General features: G+C 37.9%; 1 protein-coding gene across 2 annotated transcripts in view; it reads right to left on the bottom strand.

The window, feature by feature from the left end:
- Nucleotides 1-24,854, bottom strand: part of LOC124643665 — a 45,927-nt gene that overhangs the window by 9,827 nt on the left and 11,246 nt on the right. For both annotated transcript variants that reach the window (XM_047182687.1, XM_047182688.1), the window contains exons 2-5: nucleotides 5,751-5,886; nucleotides 4,185-4,284; nucleotides 2,610-3,246; nucleotides 272-367 (exon numbers count right to left, since the gene is read on the bottom strand). In XM_047182687.1, the coding sequence (XP_047038643.1) occupies nucleotides 272-367; nucleotides 2,610-3,246; nucleotides 4,185-4,284; nucleotides 5,751-5,886 (969 nt within the window). The remainder of the gene's footprint in view (nucleotides 1-271; nucleotides 368-2,609; nucleotides 3,247-4,184; nucleotides 4,285-5,750; nucleotides 5,887-24,854) is intronic.

The raw sequence follows: 24,854 nt of genomic DNA, 5'->3' as shown, positions 1-24,854 counted from the left end.
GGCAGTCAAATTTATTATTGAGTAGGTCATATAATAACAACATGTCATTAATCTGCCGTCTCTCTTCCAAAGTATTAATTTTGTGGTAACGATATCTTTTTTGGCATATTTTTTTATTCTTTTTTAATGAAATAGTTCGCTACAATGTAGTTACTTTCAAGCGTACTATCAAACTGTTTTCCGTGATGGACATTTGCTCCAAGCTTCATACATTCTTACCCAATCTCATTTCTAATTACCCAGTTAACTTTAACTATAAGTTTAAACTCACCAGTAGGAGTATCAGGCTCCTGTTTAACCTGATGCTGTATTTGTTCGAGCAAGCGTTGTTGTTCGATCAGTCGCCGGCTGTTGTACATGTCCGCGTCTGGAAATCGCATCGGAAATAGTTTAGTATTACGTTATTTATTTATTACAAAATGTATACAATTACAAAAACACATACCCAGTTAGGGCGCAGCAAACTAACTTAAAACTAGATAAGTGGGTATGTACAATTCTGTATTAGGTAAATTTTACATTATATTATAATATCCTATCCTTTATATATCATATATCATTGTTATATAATTTAAACTCTTAAAATTTTAGATTAACGGCCAATTTCAGCGATTACTTATAGTGTCTGATAGCATAACAGGAACTTATCTGAAAGATAAATTATAACTTTAATGTTAAGATAATATCTGGCAGAAATCATAAGCAGCCTGTATCTGGTAGATAACATTAACTCGTTATCGTCCTGCTATAATCCCAATTTTATAAGTGGTCGATCAGTTAGTATAATATACTAACAAGAAGTGTATATAAGCTAACTACTACTTTATATAAAAATCTATTCTGTTACCGGCGCCACTTTCAAACTTACTCTTATTACTCATTCCTCACTCTATCCATTCGCGTGACTCCACACATACCTCTTAACATTCTCATCTCTGCCGCATGCAATTGTCTTTCATTCGTCGCTCTTGTGGGCCAGCACTCTGATCCATACAAGACACCAGGAGCGCGATTCTCCTAATTTTACTTAAGCGACATACGATTCACGTTCGACTGAGATCCAATCACGACTCTATTACGATTGAAGCGTATGTGGCATTCCGCTATTTTTTCTTTGAAATAAACGTTTTTATCCTTTTCTGTCATTCAATAATGAATCATTTTGCCTGCAAATGATTTACGATTGCAATATGATTGTAGAGCAAACTACCGTATAGACCAAAATAGCAGACCAATCGCAAACCAATCGAATGTCGTTGGAATACGATTGGTCCTATATTAGTAGCAGAATGCTCGATATGGTTAAAACTGCTATTGCGATTCAATTTTGACATTGCTATATGGTTAAAACTGCTATTGCGATTCAACTTAGGAGAATCAGGCCCCAGGTCTGACCATAGTCTTGTAAATTTTCCCCTTCCCAAATACCTATCTCTAAAAAAATAGAATACTGGAAACGGCCGTTATAGAAGAAAAATAACTATCTAGGAACGTCCATAAAAGTCAACAAAGATTGTTATTACTAAATACGGACATTATTTTCGCTAAAACATTAACATCATGTATCCGCGATCCGCGTCCCGAGTCAAAACATAAAAGTTTATGACTTAAACTTATAAATATTATAGTAAATGTGAACCAGGTTTTACTATAATAGTAATAGTAGAAAATATTACAAACATGACTTTTTTCTAGTGTAAACAACTATGTCATCGTTAGTAGTATTTTAAACTATGTTTTTCTAGTAGTTTTGCCTGCGTCTTGACGGAACTTTTTGACATAAATACCTAGATAGAAACTAGCATATTTTAATGTTGTAAGCTGTATGTATCCCTACTAATATTATAAATGCGAAAGTAACTGTCTGTCTGTCTGTTACGCTTTCACGTCTAAACCACTGAACTGATTTTAATAAAATTTGGTACAGAGATAGAGTTGACCTTGAGAAAGAACATAGGATAGTTTTTATCCCGGACTTTTGAAGAATTCTCTTGGAAACACGATATAACCGAACTCTACGCGGACGAAGCCGCGGGCGGATGCTAGTTGTTATAATATATAAAGAAATACAAAACAAATATCGGTAAAAAAACTTGTATTAATATGAAGTTTCGTTAAAATCCATTCAGTAGTTTTTGCATGAAAATGAAACAAATACACAAACTTTCGCCTTCGTAGTGTTAATTCTGACATTATATACTTTCGTTTACATGTAATTAATTTGGTTATCGTTATAGTTAAATAGTGAAACCTATCATAAGTATATCAAACTTATATACATAAATACGCGCATACATTCTTTCACAATTTCGTTTTTATAATATTAGTACTAATACTAAACAAAATTTAAAAAGGTTGTCATTTAAAATCCTTGACAGTCGTTACGGGTAGTCAGAAGCCAGTAAGTCTGACACCAGTCTAGCCAAGGGGTATCGGGTGTCCCGGGTAACTGGGTTGAGGAGGTCAGATAGGCAGTCGCTCCTTGTGGCACACTGGTACTCAGCTGCATCCAGTTAGACTGGAAGCCGACCTCAATATAGTCGGGAAAAGGCTCAGAGGATGACATTCTTTCATAATGTTAGTACTGAAAAAACAATTAAAAAACTCACCTAATTGTTCTTTATTCCTTTCATAACTCGAAATAAACTTATCATCTTCAACGTTAATATCAATTTCCTGCTTTATATGGTTTTCGTTAAAAAAGTTTTGATTCTCGTTAATTCTATGTTGTTCTTGCAACATTTGCAAATTATGTTGCTGGTTTCTCAAAAGCTCAACGCTGTCTGGATAATTTTGAAACGGGTAATCCGGACGAAAGGACTTGTCAAAATTTGAATACATATCGTTGACTTTCTGGTAATTTTCGACCGGTTTCGGGAAATTTTCTAACAAAGGTTTTTCATAACCGTTTAAGGATTTTCTTTCTAGAGCATATTTCTCAGCTTCTTTATTATATTCTTCATTTGTTTGTGGTAAATAATCATCTTGTTTGTTTGTGTAGTCTTTCGCTTCGTATTTTTTGTCAAATTCCGGGTCTTTCTGATAGTTGGAATATTCTAGATTTTCAGGGTATTTGTCTGAAACTTCGCTGTAACTGTTGTTAGGTTGCGAGTCGTCATCTTCTGATTGAACGGGGTCGGTTTGCATAAATGCGTCCTGTTTTTTTGGTTTCATTCCCAAATGGGCGTGGTTTGGTATCTGAGGGGATAAGTTCATGCTGTTTATTGCTGGGTAGCGGTAGGCTAGCTGAAAAAGATAAAATAGAAGATTATTAACGTTTCTGGTACTCACAAATTGCGTCATTAATAAATTCTTATGACGGTTATTATTATGGTCCATAAACTAAAAATAACTTTAAATTAAACATCAAGATAGGCAAAATGATACAGCGTTTTCAGACACTATTTTATCTCTATTAAGGCCCAAGTTCACCGTCAACACAAACGTCAGTTTTCTTAAAATAACTATTTACTATGAATTTTCGCGTTTAAGTTATTAAGTTGTTACCGCGGCCCTGGTACATAAAAGGCCTACGATGGAACACGACGGTTTTTAGTCAGTAAGAGTATGACACTCCCTCACCGCTGCTAACCCACAGCGGGAGGGGTCATTTGATGATTTTTAGCGTCGTTAAAAAAAGTTTCAAAGTAAGTTCAATTGTTTTGGAGAAAAACTGACGCTTATCTTGAAGGTGAAAATGGGCCGTAGTTTGTTATAGTAGTTTAAGGTAAATGTTACAGATTTTAGCTAGTGCTATTTGATTTGACGGCAGACGTTGTTACAATTAAGAGACTGACAGGAGGGTTTAAGAGATTTCTGACACTATGTACCTTTTAGAAATGATATTGTAGGCTAATTAAATACTTCTCCTTTTTATTCTAAGTCTCGTATAACGCCGGGGTGCGGGATTGTTCGCACGAATTACCGCGGCCCTGGTACATAAAAGGCCTACGATGGAACACGACGGTTTTTAGTCAGTAAGAGTCTGGTTAACCTAACCCACTGCGGGATGCAACCCACATTTGATGATATTTGACGACGTTATAAAAATAAAAAAAAGTCTCTTAAAACGGACCTACTATTAGAGATTTCATAAGAAATAAGCTGAGCCTTTACTTGATTGTTCTTTATTTATTCTCATCTGTATAACAGAGTACATAAACTATTAAATAAATAAAACTCACGCTATTGTCCTGTGGGTCACAAGCCATATGTGTCTCGTTGGGAGTAAGGGCACTGTGTGTGTGTTGTGCCAGGTTCAAGGACCATTTGTCTGGTTTCTCACTGAAATATACAAGAAAAACTATTATGACTATAACATAATAATGAAAATTGTAACAGAGAAGCTAGCCCTGGCACTACTTTTTTTCTGGAAGCAGGTTAAAAGTTACGGTGGACTAATGTGTTAAACACCCAAGTTATATATAAAAAAGAAATTTCAGGTTCCTCCGTGATTAACGCTCAACCCTTCTCCTTGTGAGAGGAGGCCGCAGCCCAGCAGTGGGCCGAAAAAAAGGCTGTAACAGGTTCCTCTGTGTTTCGGAAGGCACGTTAAACTGGTGGGTCCCAGCTGTCATTTGAACATTTTTGGCAGTCGTTACGGGTAGTCAGAAGCCAGATTTACAAGCAATCTTACCAAAGAGGTACAGTCTTATGGGGTATCGGGTTGCTCGGTAACTGGGTTGAGGAGGTCAGATAGGGCACACTGGTACTCAGCTGCATCCAGTTATACTGGAAGCCGACCCCAACATAGTTGAGAAAATGCTCGGCAGATGATGAGAAAAATTGAACCACTTTGTAATTATAGTTATCGGCACGAATCTTGAGCTCTGACCTACATCTGCGCAGAAGTAATTTATTGGGTCCCTTTTGTGGTATGAAGTGAGGCGCGGGGGCGGGCTAAAGCGGTGATTGGCTCACAGCGCATCGCGTCATAGCCGTCACTCGGGATTGGTTCTTTGCTAATAAATCACTTCTGCGCAGATGTAGGTCAGAGCTCAAGATTCGTGCCGATAACTGTAATATTGGTAACATTTTTCTATGCCTGGTAACTGGTTTGACGAGGAAAATTGATGTCACATGAACTTTGAACATTAATGACTAACGACATACGTACAAAATTACTAATATAGCTTAGAGAGTAATGTGACCACTTCTACGCAATTGGTTAACGATTATGAACTTTCCTCAAGAGGTTTTCCTCTGTATGGGGTTTTTCTTGGCATGGAAATTATTGTACATCCTGAAAACTTAGCTCACGTGATAGGGGAGTGAATTTATATAGCCAAATTATTGATTGAGTTGATAAACATCTGTTCCATACTCTTTCTAATAACATATAACATAATTAATTAGAAACCGACATGAAAAAAAATATTATAGGACTTTTATCATAGGAAAGCTAACCTATCCCCGAGTAATAAAGGCTATATTTTATCGAGGTACAAAAGGAAGTTTCCCAGAGAACCCGCGTGAAAATATTCAAGGCACACCTAAATCAAAATAGCTCAATGTTTCAAATGGTCACTGTTTCAATCGACCCTCTGTTTCAACTAATTCATGAATGTCGTCCTTCTTTCCCTTTCTGACAGACAGAGCGGCTCTAAATCGAATACATTAGAGATTTAGTCCAACCATTATATTATGTACAATGAATGCTAATAAATAATTGAGCATTTCACAGACCCTTTGTGCAAAAGCCACCAATTCTAACAGCCCCCTGTTTCAACCCACCCCCAGTTTCAACTCACCCATGGATATCCTCCTTCTTTCCCTCCCTGTACTTGACGGTGCGACTCTTCCTGATCACCATGACTGTACCATCAGGGTTCAGCTTGGGCAGATTCTGTGAAGGCACCGCATCCTTGCTTAACGTCTTCCATTGACCTGGGGAACGATGGGTGAGCGTTTAATATTAAGTTATCTCTTGGCAATGGAGCTTCTTGTCCGTTCTCTGTAGGAAGCTACTTTTGGAATGAGCAGCTAGAATCTATATTTCTATATCTAATCTATATTTTTGATATTCATAAGTGCTTGTAAAGGCCAAAATGGAATAAATGACTTCACAAGGTTTAAGCTCGAGTACACCGACTACATAAACGTCTGTTGTGTATGAATAACTACATTAAAATTTTCATTTTTACGTACATAGTTGCTTTAAGAAAATCGGACGTTTATGGTGTCGGTGCACAATCACATAGGCCTTTTTGTACCCAGTAGCTTTGCTTTTGCGTAGTGACATAACAATGAAATGAAATTATGAATAAAATCGAAATAAAACTATGCATGTGTGATGCTAAGATTAGGAAATTTAAATGACAAGATAAGTAAGAGTAGGTTTCCTGAAATCTACCTAATGCATTCTCATATTCTACAGAGTATCTGAATTTATTTTTGCAAAAAATGAAAGCGGAAATAGCAAAGCAAAAGACGTGCATGAAACATCTCAAATAATGAACAAAACTGGCTGACATAATTTGGTCAATCACAGTGACTGCTCTATCGAACACTTGCTCGGCTAGCTTTTTATTTTTTAACGATGTCAAAAATCATCAAATGTCCCCTCCCGCTGTGGGTTAGCAGCGGTGAGGGAGTGTCAGACTCTTACTGACTGAACACCGTCGTGTTCCGTCGTAGGCCTTTTAAATACCAGGGCCGCGGTATCTCTTTCGAACAATCCCGCAGCCCGGGGAACTAGCTGGCCCCATAACCCTTCTTCAAAGTCAGTAAAAACACTCAAAAGAAAGTCTCTGAAAACAACATCAAAATTGGTCGTTATAAGTTTCGAAGGACAAATCAATATGTAGTTTTCATATTCGTAAGAGGAAAAGAAGGTTAGTGAAAAAAACTGTTACTATCTCTGTCTTGCAATCCAATAGCGATGATGTCATAATTTTAATACGTGCATCTTTTTCCGTTTATTTTAGTTTTATACAACTTCGCACACTAGGCTACGAAAATCTTATTGAAACTATAATAAAGAAACCAAATGCCACGAGCAAATTCATAGTGAACAGTTGTTTTAAGAAAAAAAAAAAGATCCCGACGAATTGAGATCCTCCTCCTTTTTGGGAAATCGGTTAAAAACTGCACTGTTGGCAAACAAGGGCCTAAGGTAGGCCCTTGTTTGTCTTCGATATAAGTTGATTTTGGTTTCCGAGCCAAACATAATCTCCTAACCTTTTTCCAACTATATGTTGGGACGTACGTATAAAGTAAATCTGTCTATCTGTCTGGCTTTAATTAAAAACTACTGAACTTTTGGCACACAGATAAATCTACCAGCCCGAGAAAGGACATAAGTTGCAGGAAGTAGTTCTCTTGGGATGAGAGTGGAACCGCGGGTAAGAGCTCATCATCATCAAAGATCATCATCATCCTCCGAGCCTTTTTCCCAACTATGTTGGGGTCGGCTTCCAGTCTAACCGGATGTAGCTGAGTACCAGTGTGCCACAAGAAGCGACTACCCTATCTGAACCGCGAGTAAGAGCTAGTATAATTGTTCAAATTATATTGTATGATGCACGTTAAACCAACTTTGACTGCGACAACAATTGCAATTACAAAACTATAATAATAACCTTATATCTATCCTTTACTTAATAAAATAAAACAGCAGTTAATAATAATATTACTAACACATACAAACTAAATGAATCATTGATCAAAGTTCTACTGTCAATGTGTGTGTACGTATGCATGAGCCGATGTAGGAAACTGCTGCGCCGATTTAACTTAGGTTTTACCCACGCAGATAACGTTTTTGAGGATAATTCATGAATGTGAATTAAATGTTATATTGTTGGCATAATTAGTATCGAGTTATTGTTTTGTATTGTTATTTTAATTTAAGTTCTCGGTTAATTTTGAAATATTTAGAAATAATTGTGTAGTTTTAAACCATATAAGATAAAAAATACAAAACTTAATCATAAAACGGCTGCAATATTTTTTCGTAACTTTCAGCAAAGAAGCTTTTAGAAAGTTTGCAAGAATGTCTGTATATGGATATATTTGTAACTCTTTCACGCTAAAACAACTGGATGGATTATGATGCAATTTTCCAGGTTTCTGAAATGAATTTGATTTTGGAATTTGATCGCGCTGGTACGCTATTTGCTCCGGAAGGAACATGGTGGGATTAGGACTAAATTCGACACTCCCTTCCACTAAACACTTAATAGGGTCAATTCATCATCCTCCGAGCCTTTTCCCGACTATGTTGGGGTCGGCTTCCACTCTAACCGGATGCAGCTGAGTACCAGTGTGCCACAAGGAGCGACTGCCTATCTGACCTTCCCAACCCAGTTGCCCGGGCAACCCAATGCCCCTTGGTTAGACTGACATAATAGGTTCAAATGAGGATTACATTTCCAAAAAAACCGCATATAAAGATCTAGTCCAATGGAAATTAACGCTGCATTTTTAGACACACAGATAGAGTGATTGATAAGCTTATCTAGAATACTATTGTAAAAAATATATAAATTATGGATCGGATTTTCCTTATTTGGCGAACTTTAAACGACAATTCATCATCATACATTGATATTAATTTTGAAAAAAACGGCGAGTTCAATTAACACTCTAATTTAATTATTCTAATGCCCGTTTTCACCAACAACCTCTTACCGTTTCCCTATCTAAATGCTACTTTTAATAAGGACCCCTCCCAATTTGACACCTACCTAAATTCATTTTCACCACACTTGTACATGGATCCCTTAAGTAAGTGACAGATTACTAGTTCTACAAACGATAATGCAAAGTCGATATTTTATCGATAAAATGATATTTCTGTACTTCTTAAGAAATAAACGTCTATCGAGTATATATTACTAAAGCCTGTGAGTTTTTTTTTCTTGTGGTGTTATTTTAATTTAACTTAAACTACATTACGCTATGTTTTATGCAATAAAACAGTAAAGAGGTTTTCTATAGGTGAATTTTTACCTATGTCATTCGCGTGTTTGTCAAATTGACTGATGTGTATGTGTACATAGAGTGAGGTTAATTTTGGGTTTATTATTGTTGAATAGATAAGTTTATTTTAGCAGAGAAGAGAAAACGAGGATAAACCTTTCTTACAGAAGAAAAAGACAAGCTAGTGAAATTTCTGACGTCTCATAGCGACACAATATTAAACAAAAAACGGATGGGACCACGAACGAAGCCAAAAACAAAGCTTGGATCCAGTCACAAATAGTTTTAATGCGATAGGAACCGTTTACAGGTAAATGTGAATAATATCTGTGTATAATAATATAGTGTATTATATAAGATATTGCCGTTCAACTGTGTTCCTTGTTTTACTGTGGGCTTCATTGTATTTTTGTTCTCCATGAGTTGATGGATTTAAGTATGGGGTTAAAATTATAGATTTATTTATATTTATTTAGTTTCAGGTGGTGCGAGAAATTGGAAAGACGTGTAAAAACATGCTGCGCCCAGCCCACCCCAAATTGAATTGGTGCAGGAGGATGATGATAATGTTTGGTACATCATATGAGGACTAATATTAAAATATTTGTTTACTATCTTTGTTTTAATTTACATAATTTATTATTTTCAATGTTAGCCTACTTCTTTGCACACTGTACACATAAGGCAATAAACCAATAAATGGCTTCTGCGCAGGTGAAGGTCAGGGCTCAATATCCGTGCCGATAACTATACCGCGGCTAGAGCGACCTGAGCGATATTCACTGCCGCTGTGGGTAGAAGTACATACCGCGCGAGAGCAGCGGCATACATCCCGAACATCAACAGTAATATTATCGCATACCCACTGGGTTTTCTCTGTCGCAGGTGGTAGCGAATACCGCTTAGGTCTGAACAGTCATAATGATATACATACACATATAGTGACCTAGCAAGTGCATTCATAGCAAGTGATAACCTATAATCTTATAAAAAAGTCATGATCATCGTACTTATTTCTCAGTCATCTGCTCTTTCACGTAAGATAGGTACGTGGTCTTCTAATGATTATTATTTTACATATCCACAACCTCTACAGCTTCTAAACTTTCTAAAAGTTTACGTTTCATTTCACTATCCATCGCCAGAAACGGTTCAAAATATGTTTGTATTCTGTCATGATAATGATAGGGGTTGTTTAAGCAGGCATCAATCGGGCCCCCAAGTTTAAGTGAAATTTTAAGGTTATAATTGACACCTAGGCTTTGGTGAAAATGAAATTCTTATTAAGTGTTCCGTAAATGCTCCCTAAATTTAGGTATTCGTTGGTGAAAACGGGCATAAGAGTCCTGAAGGAACCACAAGCCGGGTATAAAATTGCGTTTGACGGTGTTCAGGGTTCCAAATATCTCCAAACATTTCATCTCGATTGGTTGAGCCGTTCAGGCAACGTAATGTTAAACGCATCACGCTGGATTCAAACCCGCATTTCAAATGATGACTGGGTTACGGTTGCAAAAAACTGGGTTACGGGATTGTTCGCGCGAGTTACCGCGGCGCTGGTACATAAAGGGCTTGAGAAGGAACATGGTGGGTTATAGTCAGTTGCTGCACCCACAGCGGTAAGGGGGTCATTTGATGACTTCCCATCAAAAAAAGCTCATACCATTTACTTTTTTAGTCATTTACATTTGAAACTGATCTGAACCAGAAAATTATGCAATACTGATAAAAAAATTGATGTTTTGAAGGGTCTAAGCATTCTAACTACCATCTAACTAGTTCCCGTTATTACACTAACCATCCCCAACAGCCTTTAAATAGATGAACCTACAATGACGTACATAATGACGTCACAGCCCAATCGACAGTCACGAGACATATCACACATCACCTGAACTGACCTCACAATGATATACGAATCGATAAAGAGTTTATATATGGATATTTTTATGACAAAACAGAGCTGATAGTCGGTTTTTTGTATGTTGATAGAATATCAACGGTATAGACGTCTTCGGTAGAAGCATAATCTGCCTAGACTTTTCTGATGTTGGGGTCGAATACCAGTCTTAACCGGATTTTATAGGAAGTACAGTCTTCGAAGTAGTTTTGCAATAGAAGCATGCATTTGACCAGCTTTTTCCTATGTTAGGGTCGGCTTCCAGTCTTAACAGATTTTACAAGAATTAGTTTCCTGTGGAAACGGTTGAAATCGCTGGCGGAAGGTAAGCATCATCATGTGCTTAGTCTTTTCCCAACTTTGATAGGGTCGGCTTCCAGTCTAACCAGATGTTGCTGAGTACCAGTGTACCACATAGAGCGACTGCCTATCTGACCTCTTCAACCCAGTTACCTTGATGTTAGGGTTACCTGATATCACTCGGTAAATCCAGTTTTCACTGGATGCAGCTTTGTTATACATGGAACGGCTGTCTTTTAAGTCTCCTCAACCCAGTTGCCTGAGCTATCTGATGCAATGAGTATGTTGAGTAGGAATGAAGACGGATGGAGAGGGAGAGGTAGACCAAAGATGAATAGATTGCCTGTCTGGACTTGATTAAGAAGGGAGTAAATGTTAATATGACGTCTGACAGATAGGAATGGAAACGGAAAACACATTAAACTTAAATAAATTGGGAATAGGGTAAAAGGAAAAAAAAGCAGAAGTAGTCTACATTCTCAAACTGTTTTCTAACTATATTATAAAGCTGAAGTGTGAAGTACAAATGCGATTTGAAAAATGCTTTCACTGTTATATAGTCCATTTTTGGAGGATACTTTATTAGCTTTTTGATCCGATACGCGAAATAACCCACGGTACGCAGGTGAAACCGCTGGCGGAAACTAGTAACTTATACATTCCTTCGTTTCAAAACTACGTAGTTTTAATAAAGGAATACGTCATGAATTTTATCTCGGTTAGTGTGCTACAAACCACAAATAAACCGCGAACAAAAGTTTCACAATATATTATAAAACAAAGGTCTGTATCGAGACCCTATGGCCTATACTAATATTAAATAATACAGAATATTATATGAAATAAAGGAATAAATAAATAATAAAATAATGATGGGGAGTTTGTGAGTTTGTAGGTACTAAAAGCTCAGAAACCACGGAACCGATTTTAGCCCGGAATCTGGAAGTTTTGCTTGTGATCTCTCCCCGGTGGTGTCGGATTGTCGTCCCATCGCGCTATGAGAATTAATGCCATTGTCAGTCAACTCTATCAATTTTCTTAAAAAAAAACTCATAATTAAAAATTTTTACATCCAATTTTTGACGTAAACAGTTCTTTCAAGAAACAACGGACGTTTTTACTGTCGGTCAGTCTCTTTAAGTTGCAGAAGCAAACGAAACCGCGAGCTAACACTAGTATTACATAACTGATAAGCCAGCAAGGTCGTTAATACAAAGAGCTTTACGTCACGGGTCTTTCCCCATTTACCGCAAGGCAATTGGCCACAACATCGCCATATATTGCATACCGATAATATTGTCCTCAATAACATTTGTGCTCATTGGTAATTAATTTCGTTTTAATAATAATTTGCAGTTTTCAGCCGAAAATCGATCTCAGTGGCGTGCACTTGGAGAGGCCTATGTCCAGCAGTGGACTGCGATAGGATGATGATGATGATGATGATGAATAATTTGCAGTTTATTTTTTCGGAAATGACTTAAAAGTATAATAGGTAGATCTGTATTTTATATGTATTTCGTTTGTATGAATGGAGTTTAGCCCAGCTCTTCGTTATATGCCTATCCTGTGCTATAGCTATAGCCCCAACTATGTTGGGGTCGGCTAATCGCCAGTCTAATCGGATGCAGCTGAGTACCAGTGTGCCACAAGGAGCGACTGCCTATCTGGCCTCCTCGGTAAGACTGGTCAGACTTTCTGGCTTTCTACTTTCCGTAGCGACTGCCAACGATGTTCAAATGACAGCCGGTACCTACAGCTTATCGGGCCATCAGAAATACGGACCCAAAGGCTCCGAAGCTATTGAACCGATTGCCGATTTGATTGTTGAAAGGTCTTTTAACCTACAGACAGACATGTGTTGCTGGGGAGTTTGTTGCGCCACTTCTTCTTCCCAGCAAAAACACATAGGAAGTGGTGAAGGGTTTTGAGGGCTCTCTTTTTTGACGTTCGCAAAGTGCTGTTTTGTAGCCAAGTTTGAATAAATGATATTTGATTTGATTTATTAATTCTTTAACTGTTAAAAGTTACGTTAACCCCGCGTGACGCTAGCAAATTTTGGTGGCCGGTTATGCAGTTTGGCTACGTGCGCTCTTATACTTAACTTCCAAATTATCATTCGTCTAGAGTCTAGGTCATTGAAAATTTTAATTGAATTAAAAATGCACATGCATTGAATACAAACAGGGTCAACAAATAATGCGAAAAAGTTAAAGTATATCAAGTGTTTCTGTAAGTAACTGTTAAAGTCGGGACCTTTTTTTTAACGACGTCATAAATCATCAAATGCCCCCTCCCGCCGTTGGTTAGCAGCGGTGAGGGAGTGTCAGACTCTTACTGACTAAAAACGGTCGTGTTCCGTCGTAGGCCTTTTATGTACCAGCGCCGCGGCAACTCGCGCGAACAATCCCGCAGCCCCAGCCTTCGGGACCTTCTGTTTGGGTTCTATGTCATGGTGACTCATCGTCATCCATGTTTCGGAAGGCTCATTAAATTGGTGGGTCCCGGCTGTCATTGGAACATCTTTGGCAGTAGTTACGGGTAGTCAGAAGCCAGAAAGTGTGATAACCAGTCTTACCAAGTAACCTGGGCAACCCGACACCCCTGGGTAGGACTGGTAGTCAGACTTTCTGGCTTCTGTCTTTCGGCCTTCTTTGTAACGACTACCATTTTTTTTTCTGACGACAACCAGGGCCCGCCAATCAAACATCCCTTCCGAAGCACAGAGGAATTCGTCAAGACAGACCACCCATCCACGCTATCATTGCTTAACCTTATGATCGACGTGCGTTACTTAGCCACAATCTCCTAAAACGATATTATCCAAACATATGAATAATACATTCGTCATTAGATAATGCGATCTAAAAATAAATTGACATATCAAAATAATCTTGTCTTTAGGTATCTTTAAACGTAGATATATACTGAAATGCCATAATTCTATTTATTTGATAAGAATTACAGACCAAATTGGCGTACCAATCATACATTTTAGAATCAGCCCCGTTTTTTGTACAGCCCACTTAAAAGAGAGGGGAGGAGTTAATTTTATCTATTGAAAATATAGCCTTTGTGTCTATCAAAAATAAACGCCTGACTTGGTGACTAACTGCGGGTTTTAATAACCGATCCATCCTTCGTTTTTTGATAAGAGATTGGAAGACATGCTGCGGGATTGTTCGAAAAAGTTACCCCGGCCATGGTACATAAAAGGCCTAAGAAGGAACATGATGGGTTTTCGTCAGTAAGTCTGACACTAATTTCCCATGAAAAAACAAATACCGAAAGACATAATTTATATGAACCTAATGTTAAAATTCGATTTCCAATCGCAAAAAAAAAAACCTTTGGATCGGTTCTTGTAACTTGCAGTTACCATACGTCTTTTCTCAGACTAAATACTATCTGTGTTCTTTTCATTTTCAATCGCTTCAGTAGTTTTGATTTTGACGGACAGAATGACTTACTATCTTCTCTATAGTTAATATTATAGAGATCTATTATTAACACGCTTATATTAGCTTCACTTGTAACTTGTAACAGTTGTATGTAACTATGTATGTAAGAAAATCTTGGGATCTTAATTTGACCCACTTCCCAGTCTTCGATTAGGATGTAATTTAGCACACGCTCTGAGTTCTGATGACAATACATGACTAGCGTGTTTTTTAGTTTTCAAAACTATTTTTGTTAATTTGCTTATTAGAGATGGGAATTTTACCTATATGGGGCTACTGCTGAAATTCAATATCCAATCGTAAACGGGAGATAGATTAAAGAAATCTATAGAATAAGCTATAAGGAAATAAAGATTGTCGAATAAAGAAGAAAATTAACACTGACGATTTCACAATATTATACACGAAATTAATTACAGAACATAAAAAACATCATTTTCCTGCAAAATTGAACGCGAATTACGCAACTGCCAAGATAACATATACGTATGTGATATCGTTGGTTAACCTTATCTGTGCATCATTATTTTTTTAAATAAACAAATGATTTTAATAGTATTTTAAACAATATAATACTAATATTATAAAGCTGAAGGAATAGATATTTACAAATCTACAAATATAGAAAAGATAGGCGTCTTCAAACCATACAGACAGAATTGTGCTGCTGGGGAGTTTCTTCCACCACTTCTTCTTCCCAGCCAAAACACATAAGAAGTGGTGAAGGGCGGGCGTATCGGAGGCTGTCTTTTGAAAATTTGACCTTCAAAAAGTGGTGATTTTCAGCCTACTTTGAATAAATGACTTTTGATTTCGTGTTAGTTACACTACTTATAACTGCAGAATGGCTGAATCGTATAAGCTGAAAATTAGAGGGGAGGTAGCTTGCACATAATAGGACATGAGCATGAGATAGGTTTAGTCACCATCCGGCTACGGGAAGCGGGTGAAACCACGGGCAGAAGCTAATTTACAATAAAGCTAAAGAGTTTGTTTTGTTAAACGCGCTAATCTCAGCAACTACTACGACGATTTGAAAAATTCTTTTAATGATAGTATTTTATCGAAGATGGCTACTTTTTAATCAGTTAACAGCTAATGACAAATTAACAGTTACGTGGATCGATCAAAGGTTAAACAAGATAACTTTTGGCGCGGTAAGTCCGCGGATGGGTGATCATCGTCATAACAAGTTCCTCCATGTTCCGAATGGCATGCAAAATTTTAGGACACGGCTGTCATTTGGACATCTTTAGCATTCGTTACAGGTAATCGAAAGTCAGGAAATCTGACAACCAGTCATAAAAAGGGGTATTGTGTTGCCCGGGAATGGGTTGAGGAGAACAGATAGGCAGTAGCTCCTTGTGGCACACTGGCACTCAGCTGCATCCATTAAGACTTTAAGCTCTCTTCAGAAGCCAGAGAGCCTGACAACCAGTCTTAGCAAAAGAGGGGACATCGGGTTGCCCGGGTAACTGGGTTGAAGAGGAGAGATAGGCAGTCGCTCCATGTGGCACACTGGTACTCAGCTGCATCCATTTAGACTGGAAGCTGTCTTCAGAAGCCAGACTCTTTATTTTTTTTTTTAACGACGCGACGTCAAAAATCATCAAATGCCCCCTCCCGCTGTGGGTTACGCGCGGTGAGGGAGTGTCAGACTCTTACTGACTGAAAACCGTCGTGTTCCGTCGTAGGCCTTTTATGTACCAGGGCCGCGGTAACTCGCGCGAACAATCCACTGGAAGCCTACAGCATTGTCAAAATTCTATGTAGATGACTTATTTCACCAGTTAACATCGAAAATCTGTAATTTCCCAAGATTCCTCAAACTGACAGTATTTATTTTAACATTTCCTCCTTTATAATACTTGTGAACCTTTTCCTTTAAGAGATATAATCTGAATTCGATGACGTCATTCTTTATGTGCACGTGCGCAAAAAGAACTACTTCGTCATCTGGTTTTCTTTATTTATTTGATTTATTTTTTATTAATAATATTTGTTGTACATTCACGCATGCATCATCTGGTCTCAAAACTAGATCTATACTAGTATTATGAAGAGGAAAAAAATGTATTTTTGTTTGTAATGGATAAACTCAAAAACTAGTCGACCTATTTTAAAAATTCTTTCACATAAGAAAGCTACATTATCTGCGAGTAACATAGTCTATATTTTGTACAGGTACGGGCAGTAGTTCTCACGGGACGCGAGTGAAATCGCGGGAAGAGGTTAGTAGCTGATAAACATAACCCAAATATTTTTAGGGTGACGTAACTAAAGGGAAAAGTTAAACCATATTACTAAAACTTCGCTGTCCGTGTCTGTCTCATGAAACATTATAGTAAGACAGTTCCAATTTTTAACGAAAGTGATATTTTGTCGTTTCATAGAAAACTAGCTTCCGCCCGCGTCGAGGTCGGTTATATCGCGTTTCTAAGAGAACTCTTCAAAAGTCCGGGATAAAAACTATCCTTTTCTTTCTTAAGATCAACTCCATCTCTATACCAAATGTTATTAAAATCAGTTCAGTGGTTTAGACGTGAAAGCGTAACAGATAGACAGACAGACAGAGTTACTTTCGCATTTATAATATTAGTATAGTAGGGATAGGGAGGTATGGGAGTCTATTTGCGGATCACGTATGTTACGGAACGACAATAAATTTGGCGAGAAGCATACCATTGTGGACGATATTAACGGCAACCCCAGCTTACGTTGCTACAATTCCGACATTGACAGAGGCTGGCAGGTTTGAGAGAGCTTCGACTAAGGCTTTTTAGGTTAGTTGCACCCCATACAGGAAGATTTTAAACGAGCAGTTTCTATGAAATTTTCATATTTTGAGAGTACGGCAGACTATACCTCTACTACCTCTACTCTAGGTTGTGGGATTGTTCGCGCGAGTTACCGCGGCGCTGGTACACAAAGGACTCAGAAGGAACATGATGGGTTTTAGTCAGTAAGAGTCTGACACTCCCTCACGCTGCACCCTTCACGGGAATATTTGATGATTTCCCACCAATATAAAAGGGTACTGTTGACCACAACCGGATATAATATAACCTTTTTTGGTTTTCAGGTCTGCATTTGCCGTGAGTGCGTGATGGCCAAATAAATCATTTGTCAAAATACTTTTTTCATTGTAAGGACTCTTTTTCCCTGTGATAAAAATGTCAAATGATAGTTCAAGAATAACCCAGATTTATATAATTGTGTTCGCAATGGGAAAGCCCCGAAATATATTTGGAGGAACCGAATTGTATTAGTCATCCCAAATTATGCTTCCACACTAATATTATAAACGCGAAAGTTTGCACGTTTCTATCTATGGATGTTTGTTCCTCTTTCCTGCAAAAACTACCGAATGAATTTTGATGAAACTTGGCAGTTATATGATGATGATGATGATGTCCTCCTAGCCGATTATCGGCTACGGCGGCTGTTCTCATGTAAGGAGATTAGCCAACTACGCAGGACATATTATAGTGCACGAGCATTTGCGCAGACACAGGTGCACTCACTATTCCTTAACTCTCATAGCCCGATGGGACGGTAATCCGTCACGACCGGAGAGAGATCAGGCGCAGGACCGACATTTACGTGCTCTCCGATGCACGGGTATATCAATCACCAGCTTCCAGGCTCCGGGCTGCTTTGTGAAAGTCTTCTAAAACCCACAAAGCGATTTCGGCCCGACTCGGGAATCGAACCCGAGACCTCGTGCTCAGTAGCCGCACTTGCGACAGCTAGACCAACGAGGCAGTTAAAGCAGTTATATACCTTGTATATCAGAACAAGATATAACCTATTTTCTACCTTTTTTACAAGTTCTTCCTTCGGGAAGAGGGTGAAACCGCTGGCAAGAGGTAGGTAATACATAAATATTAAACAAAGGATGAAGAGGTCTAGTCGTAGGATCTCTCTAGGTGCGAGGGCCCTAGAATGGGACAGGCGCCGAGAATTCAAAATATCATGCATGCTTTTTGATACTAGGCTCGAAAATGTATAAAATTATATTGAATTGTATATTCAATCTTAATAAAACTGTAGTCTTTAACATGGATTATTTGAAAGATGACATGAATAAGAAGTGAGTGGAAGTTAGTATGACCGTCATACTATGACGGCTGACAGGGAGGAATGGAAGCGGAAAACACATTGCGCCGACCAATAACGAAATTGGGAACAGGAGTACAAAGAAAATTCTCACGAAACAAAAACTGTTTAGCAAATATTAGTATCTAGGAAGAAAGTTTTTGGAACTAGTAAAACAAATCTAAGTTTTAATGATAAAGTAATTAAAAACGATTACAATACAATAATTATTACAAATTCGAGCCACAAACAAAATTTAATCACACACAAATATTGTTGTTTACTTCAATATACATAATTGATTTAAATAACAACAATTTATTTAGTCCTGCCTTTGACGTCCGCCAATAATGGGAAAACCCATAGATAAGTAGCAGAAAGAGGGAGTTATATATGACTGTGTATATATTTACGTATGTGAAACGTATTAATAAAAATATAGAACGGACCACGGCTGTCATTTAACATCCTTGGCAGTCGTTACTTGTAGGCAGAAGCCAGTAAGTCTGATGCCAGTCTTAGCGAGGGGTATTGGGTTGCCCGGGTAACTGGGTTGAGGAGGTCAGATGGGCAGTCGCTCCTTGTAAAACACTGGTATTCAGCTGTAACTGTTTAGACTGGAAGCCGACCCCAACATAGTTGGTAATAGGCTCAAGAGAATGACGATGAACGAACCTCGTATACTTATATCATAAAAAGTAAGTTTGTTTGCACCCTAAAGGCTCCAAAAATACTGTTCCGATTCGAAAAAATCTTTCATTGTTGGAAAGCTACACTCTTCTCGAGTAACATAGGCTATATTTTATCCCGGTTCGGGCAGTAAATCCCACGGGACGCAGGTAAAATCGTTTAGGAGTAGCATAGAGATCTAAACATGACTACAAAATATTTACTTACGTATTTATAAATATGTATATAGAACGAATCACGCCAAATGTTATATTTTTATTAATAAATACAAAATACCTGTTTTGATTTTGATAATTTTAAACTTAAAAACCACTGTTCGCATTCTAAGAATAAGTTAATAAAATTAACTGACGTATTTGTTGATATTTAAAATTTTTTTGAGAGGAAAGGTTGCAAGCGGTCTTAGGATCCTACGTTTCTCATCATCTTCTACGTAGCCTTTTCCCAACTATGTTGGGGTCAGCTTCCAGTCTAACCGGATGTAGCTGTCTAACAAGGAGCAACTGTCTATCTGACCTCCTCAACCCGGTTACTCGGGCAACCCAATACCCCTTGGTAAGACTGGTTGACGTCTTTCTGGATTCTGACTAAGCGTAACGACTGCCAAAAATGTTCAAAAGTTTATAGTGCACATAAGTAACATTCTTTCTAGTAATATTTTCAATATAAATATCGTTTGTCATTTAAACAAAAGTCGTATGCTTCAAGCGACCGAGAGATATATCTCTATATAAGAAACGTTGGGAGAGTCCTAATTTATTTATTTAATAATATTATGATGGAGATAAAACGTTTTAAATCATGATAATTATGATGGTTTTCCTGCAAAAGAAACTAAATATTAACTATTATAATAACACCCCATTCCTTCCTATAATGTAATAAACATGAAGCATCGAAGCTCACCATCATCTTCCGAGCCTTTTCCCAACTATGTTGATGTCGGCTTCCAATCTAACCGGATGCAGCTAAGTACCAGTGTGCCACAAGGAGCGACTGCCTATCTGACCTGAAGCATCACAGCTGTTCCTGTCAAATAATTTTGCCGCTTCGAATGTGGCTACAAGTGACATAGTTGCATTTCTGAATTGAGGTCTTACAAACAAATGCGCAGATTTATATGACTAACTTCGGAAACTGACTGTCATGGTATGGGCATGTGATGCGGAGGAATGAGGATCGTGTTGTCAGGAAGGTGATGAGCATGAATGTGTATAGATAAAGTGTAAAAAAAAAAAAACAAATAAACGATGGATGGATTATGTGAAAGTCGACATGGCTAGAAAGAACTGAGAAGATGGCTGACAGAAGAGTATGGAAGAAGAAAACATGCTACGCCGACCACAAATAAAAATTGGGATAAAGGCAGGAGAATAATGATGTACAAAGAACACAGTCCTACGTTCTGTCTGAAAAAATATTAAGCTGATTCCAATGAGGTTTACATTATCATCAGGAAAGCGACTGCCTATCTGACCTCCTCAACCCAGTTACCCGGGCAACCCGATACCCCTTGGTTAGACTGGTGTCAGACTTACTGGCTTCTGACTACCCGTAACGACTGCCAAGGATGTTAAATGACAGCCGGGACCTACAGTTTAACATGCCATCCGAAACACAGCCAATGGTGTGTAAGATATACTTAGAAAGTACATACAAACTTAGAAAAGTTGCATTGGTACTTGCCTGACCTGGGATCGAACCCTCGCCCTCATACTTGAGAGGTTGGTCCTTTACCCACTAGGCCACCACGACTTTTTTAGGAACATATATCCATGCATAGTATACGCATACGTCCTTAGTATAGGTAAAATAAAATACAGAAACACGTGAACTGAATCACAGTTATTACCTCATTTGGAATAACTTCTAGTTTGATTGTAAAACAATGTCATCATCATTATACCTTTTCCTGAAGTCTCTAGTCTAAACATGTCGTTTGTACTAAATATCTTGTTAGGCTTAATAACTCATAATATCTTTTTTTTTTTAACGACGTCAAAAATCATCAAATGACTCCTCCCGCTGTGGGTTAGCAGCGGTGAGGGAGTGTCAGACTCTTACTGACTAAAAACCGTCGTGTACCATCGTAGGCCTTTTATGTACCAAGGCCGCGGTAACTCTTTCGAACAATCCCGCAGCCCCGGCAGGGCTTGGCCCTCCCTCCCTCCTAAAAAAGGCTCCGAAGATACTGAATCGATTTGAAAAATTCTTTCACTGTTGGACGCTACACTCTTCCCGAGTAACATAGGCTATAATTTAAACGGGTACGGGAGGCAGGTGAAAAAACCGCGAGATAACAGCAAATTTTAATAGGAAAACAAACAGATACAATTTTTCCATTTTACTTTATGAAACTATTACGGATTATAGCTTTCCAGACTTTATTGATTATACCGTATTTAAATAGACCTCGGTCGTAGATAAGACTGATACGAATGTCAAAAAATATGAGTCACAGCTTTAATCTAGCCAAAACATTACTTATGTCATATTATCATATCATTTATATTATCACAAGTATCACCTTAGTCATCTATTTATCATTCTTTATCGCAATCACAGACAGTTCAGCTGTTTTCGACTTGGCAACAGACATACTGACTGATGTTGTGTAATATGCCTTTTTAAGAGAACAAAAAAAATCGCTTATCGCCTGCCCCCGTTTTGCAGAAAAACAATTGTTACTGATAACATTATGGTAAGAAATAAAAATATACTTGTGACGTCAAAGGACAATGCCAGGGTGTGGGCTCAAAGTTTGCCCAGCAGTGGGAGTAGTTTCAGCTGGTTCCATAGTGCACTCTGAACACGAAATCCAAATATTTTTAAAATCGGTCCCAGAGGTCCCGAGAAAAACCGGTTCAAATGGTCTCCATAGATAGTCACTTAACAAAGCCTGAGCCATTTGCCCAGTAGTGAAAGTGGTCGAAATAGGTTCTTTACTGCACTGTTAACACGTAATCCAAATATTTTGTAAATCGGTCCTAGAGGTCCCGAGAAAAACCGGTTCTAATGTCAAACTTGAACAGTCAATTTATAAAGCCCAAGCCATTTGCCCAGTAGTGGAAATTGTTAAAATAGGTTCCATAGTGCACTCTGAACACGAAATCCAAATATTTTTGAAATCGGTCCCAGAGGTCCCGAGAAAAACCGGTTCAAATGTTCTCCATAGATAGTCACTTAACAAAGCCTGAGCCATTTGCCCAGTAGTGGGAATGGTTAGAATAGGTTCTTTACTTCACTGTTATCACGAAATCCAAATATTTTTGAAATCGGTCCCAGAAGTCCCGAGAAAAACTGGTTCTAATGTCAAACTTGAACAGTCAATTAATAAAGCCCAAGCCATTTGCCCAGTAGTGGAAATTGTTAAAATAGGTTCCATAGTGCACTCTGAACACGAAATCCAAATATTTTTGAAATCGGTCCCAGAGGTCCCGAGAAAAACCGGTTCAAATGTTCTCCATAGATAGTCACTTAACAAAGCCTGAGCCATTTGCCCAGTAGTGAAAGTGGTCGAAATAGGTTCTTTGCTGCACTGTTAACACGAAATCCAAATATTTTGGCAATCGGTCCCAGAGGTCCCGAGAAAAACCGGTTCAAATGTTAAACTTGAACAGTCACTTTATAAAGCCCAAGCCATTTGCCCAGTAGTGGGAATGGTTAGAATAGGTTCTTTACTTCACTGTTGTCACGAAATCCAAATATTTTGGAAATCGGTCCCAGAGGTCCCGAGAAAAACCGGTTCAAATGTTAAACTTGAACAGTTACTTTATAAAGCCCAAGCCATTTGCCCAGTAGTGGGAATGGTTAGAATAGGTTCTTTACTTCACTCTTAAGACGGAATCCAAATATTTTTGAAATCGGTCCCAGAGGTCCCGAGAAAACCCGGTTCTAATGTCCAACTTGAACAGTCAGTTTATGAAGCCCAAGCCATTTGCCCAGTAGTGGGAATGGTTAAAATAGGTTTTTTACTTCACTCTTAAGACGGAATCCAAATATTTTTGAAATATGTCCCAGAGGTCCCGAGAAAAACCAGTTCTAATGTTAGCCAGCCATTGTTAGCAAGCCATTTTAAGCAGCCACAAACCTAACAACCTCTTTTCTTGAAATAACATTCAGATAGATAGTGGTTTCACTGTTAACAGGATAAAAAAAAAAAACAGAAATAGACGTTTAAAGGTAATTGTTGTTTCTCTTGCTTTTCAGTCTCTATCTACCACAATCAGTCCTAAGTTCGAGTAGCGTCATGCAATTAATATCCTTAATGGCAATGGAAAAATCTTATCAAGACGAATAAAATAAGCTCAAACACGAGGTAGTAAATAGATACCGTTGAGGAGTTCCCTCGTCTCACTGTCGTCTCCATCGTCAGGTCAGGTCTTAACCTCCACAGTTTTGTGGTGTCGGAGACATATACCCGAATTACAAGTTTTTATTCGATATGTGCTTACAATTTCCGAGAGTTCCATAATGTTTTAAGGTTTCTATCACCAGACCCTGGACCCTGGAACTATAAGTCGGTAAAAAAAAATCTCGTTCAATACCTCGTATTTGTCGATTAATATTATAATGCATTTCAATTAAAGTAATAAAAGTGGAATAGTTAAGTGTTCGTAAGCATATTTTTCGTAGTATTGAATAAGAGTCAAACCAGTTTTTCTCAGCACTCCTGGGATAGATTTCGAAATATTTCGGTCTGGGACCTATTATAAGCCTATAGAACATAATACACTATGCAGTTACTGTGGGCAACTCTTGAGCCCAACTTCCATACAAAGAATAGCATTGTCCTTTAGATGTTTATTCTCTAAAATATTCCAATTTATTTTATTTACAGACAGGACTTATCTTTTTACTTAACTAGCGACCCAGTCAAATACGTAATAATTGAATTACAATTATATTTTGTCTATTGGTGAACACCTCGTGAAAATTCGTTCAGTAATTTTCAAGATTATCATGACCATACACACTGTCAGATGAGGCAGAGGACTTTTTTATGATGCACAGATTCCGAATGTTACTAGAATGCAGTTGACCTTGAGATCATACCTAAACTTCTATACTAATATGATAAAGAGGTAACATTTGTTTGTTTGTACCCTAAAGGTTCCGAAACTACTGAACCGATTTGAAAAAGTCTTTCACTGTTGGTCAGCTACACTATTCCCGAGGAACATAGGCTATATTTTATCCCGGTACGGCCAGTAGTTCCCACGGGATGCGAGTGAAACTGCGGGAAAATAGTTATGTACCTATAATTTTATTTTCGTAGTCATAATAAGCGAGAGCTTACAATGCCGAATTGTTATCATGTCAAAAGTATGATTATAACACAATTTTTGAAAGATTATGATATGGTTGAATGCTAATTTTAATACCTAAAAATACCTAATTATTTGACCTTTTATAGATATTGGTAAAAGACTTTTCGCTGTGGGTGCAGCGTGAGAGAGTGTCAGACTCTTACTGACTAAACC

The sequence above is a fragment of the Helicoverpa zea genome, chromosome 28 (assembly GCF_022581195.2).
Source record: "Helicoverpa zea isolate HzStark_Cry1AcR chromosome 28, ilHelZeax1.1, whole genome shotgun sequence".
Classification (NCBI taxonomy): domain Eukaryota; kingdom Metazoa; phylum Arthropoda; class Insecta; order Lepidoptera; family Noctuidae; genus Helicoverpa; species Helicoverpa zea.
The sequence above is the reverse complement of the archived record's forward strand: the minus strand, read 5'-3'. Positions and strand labels throughout refer to the sequence as shown.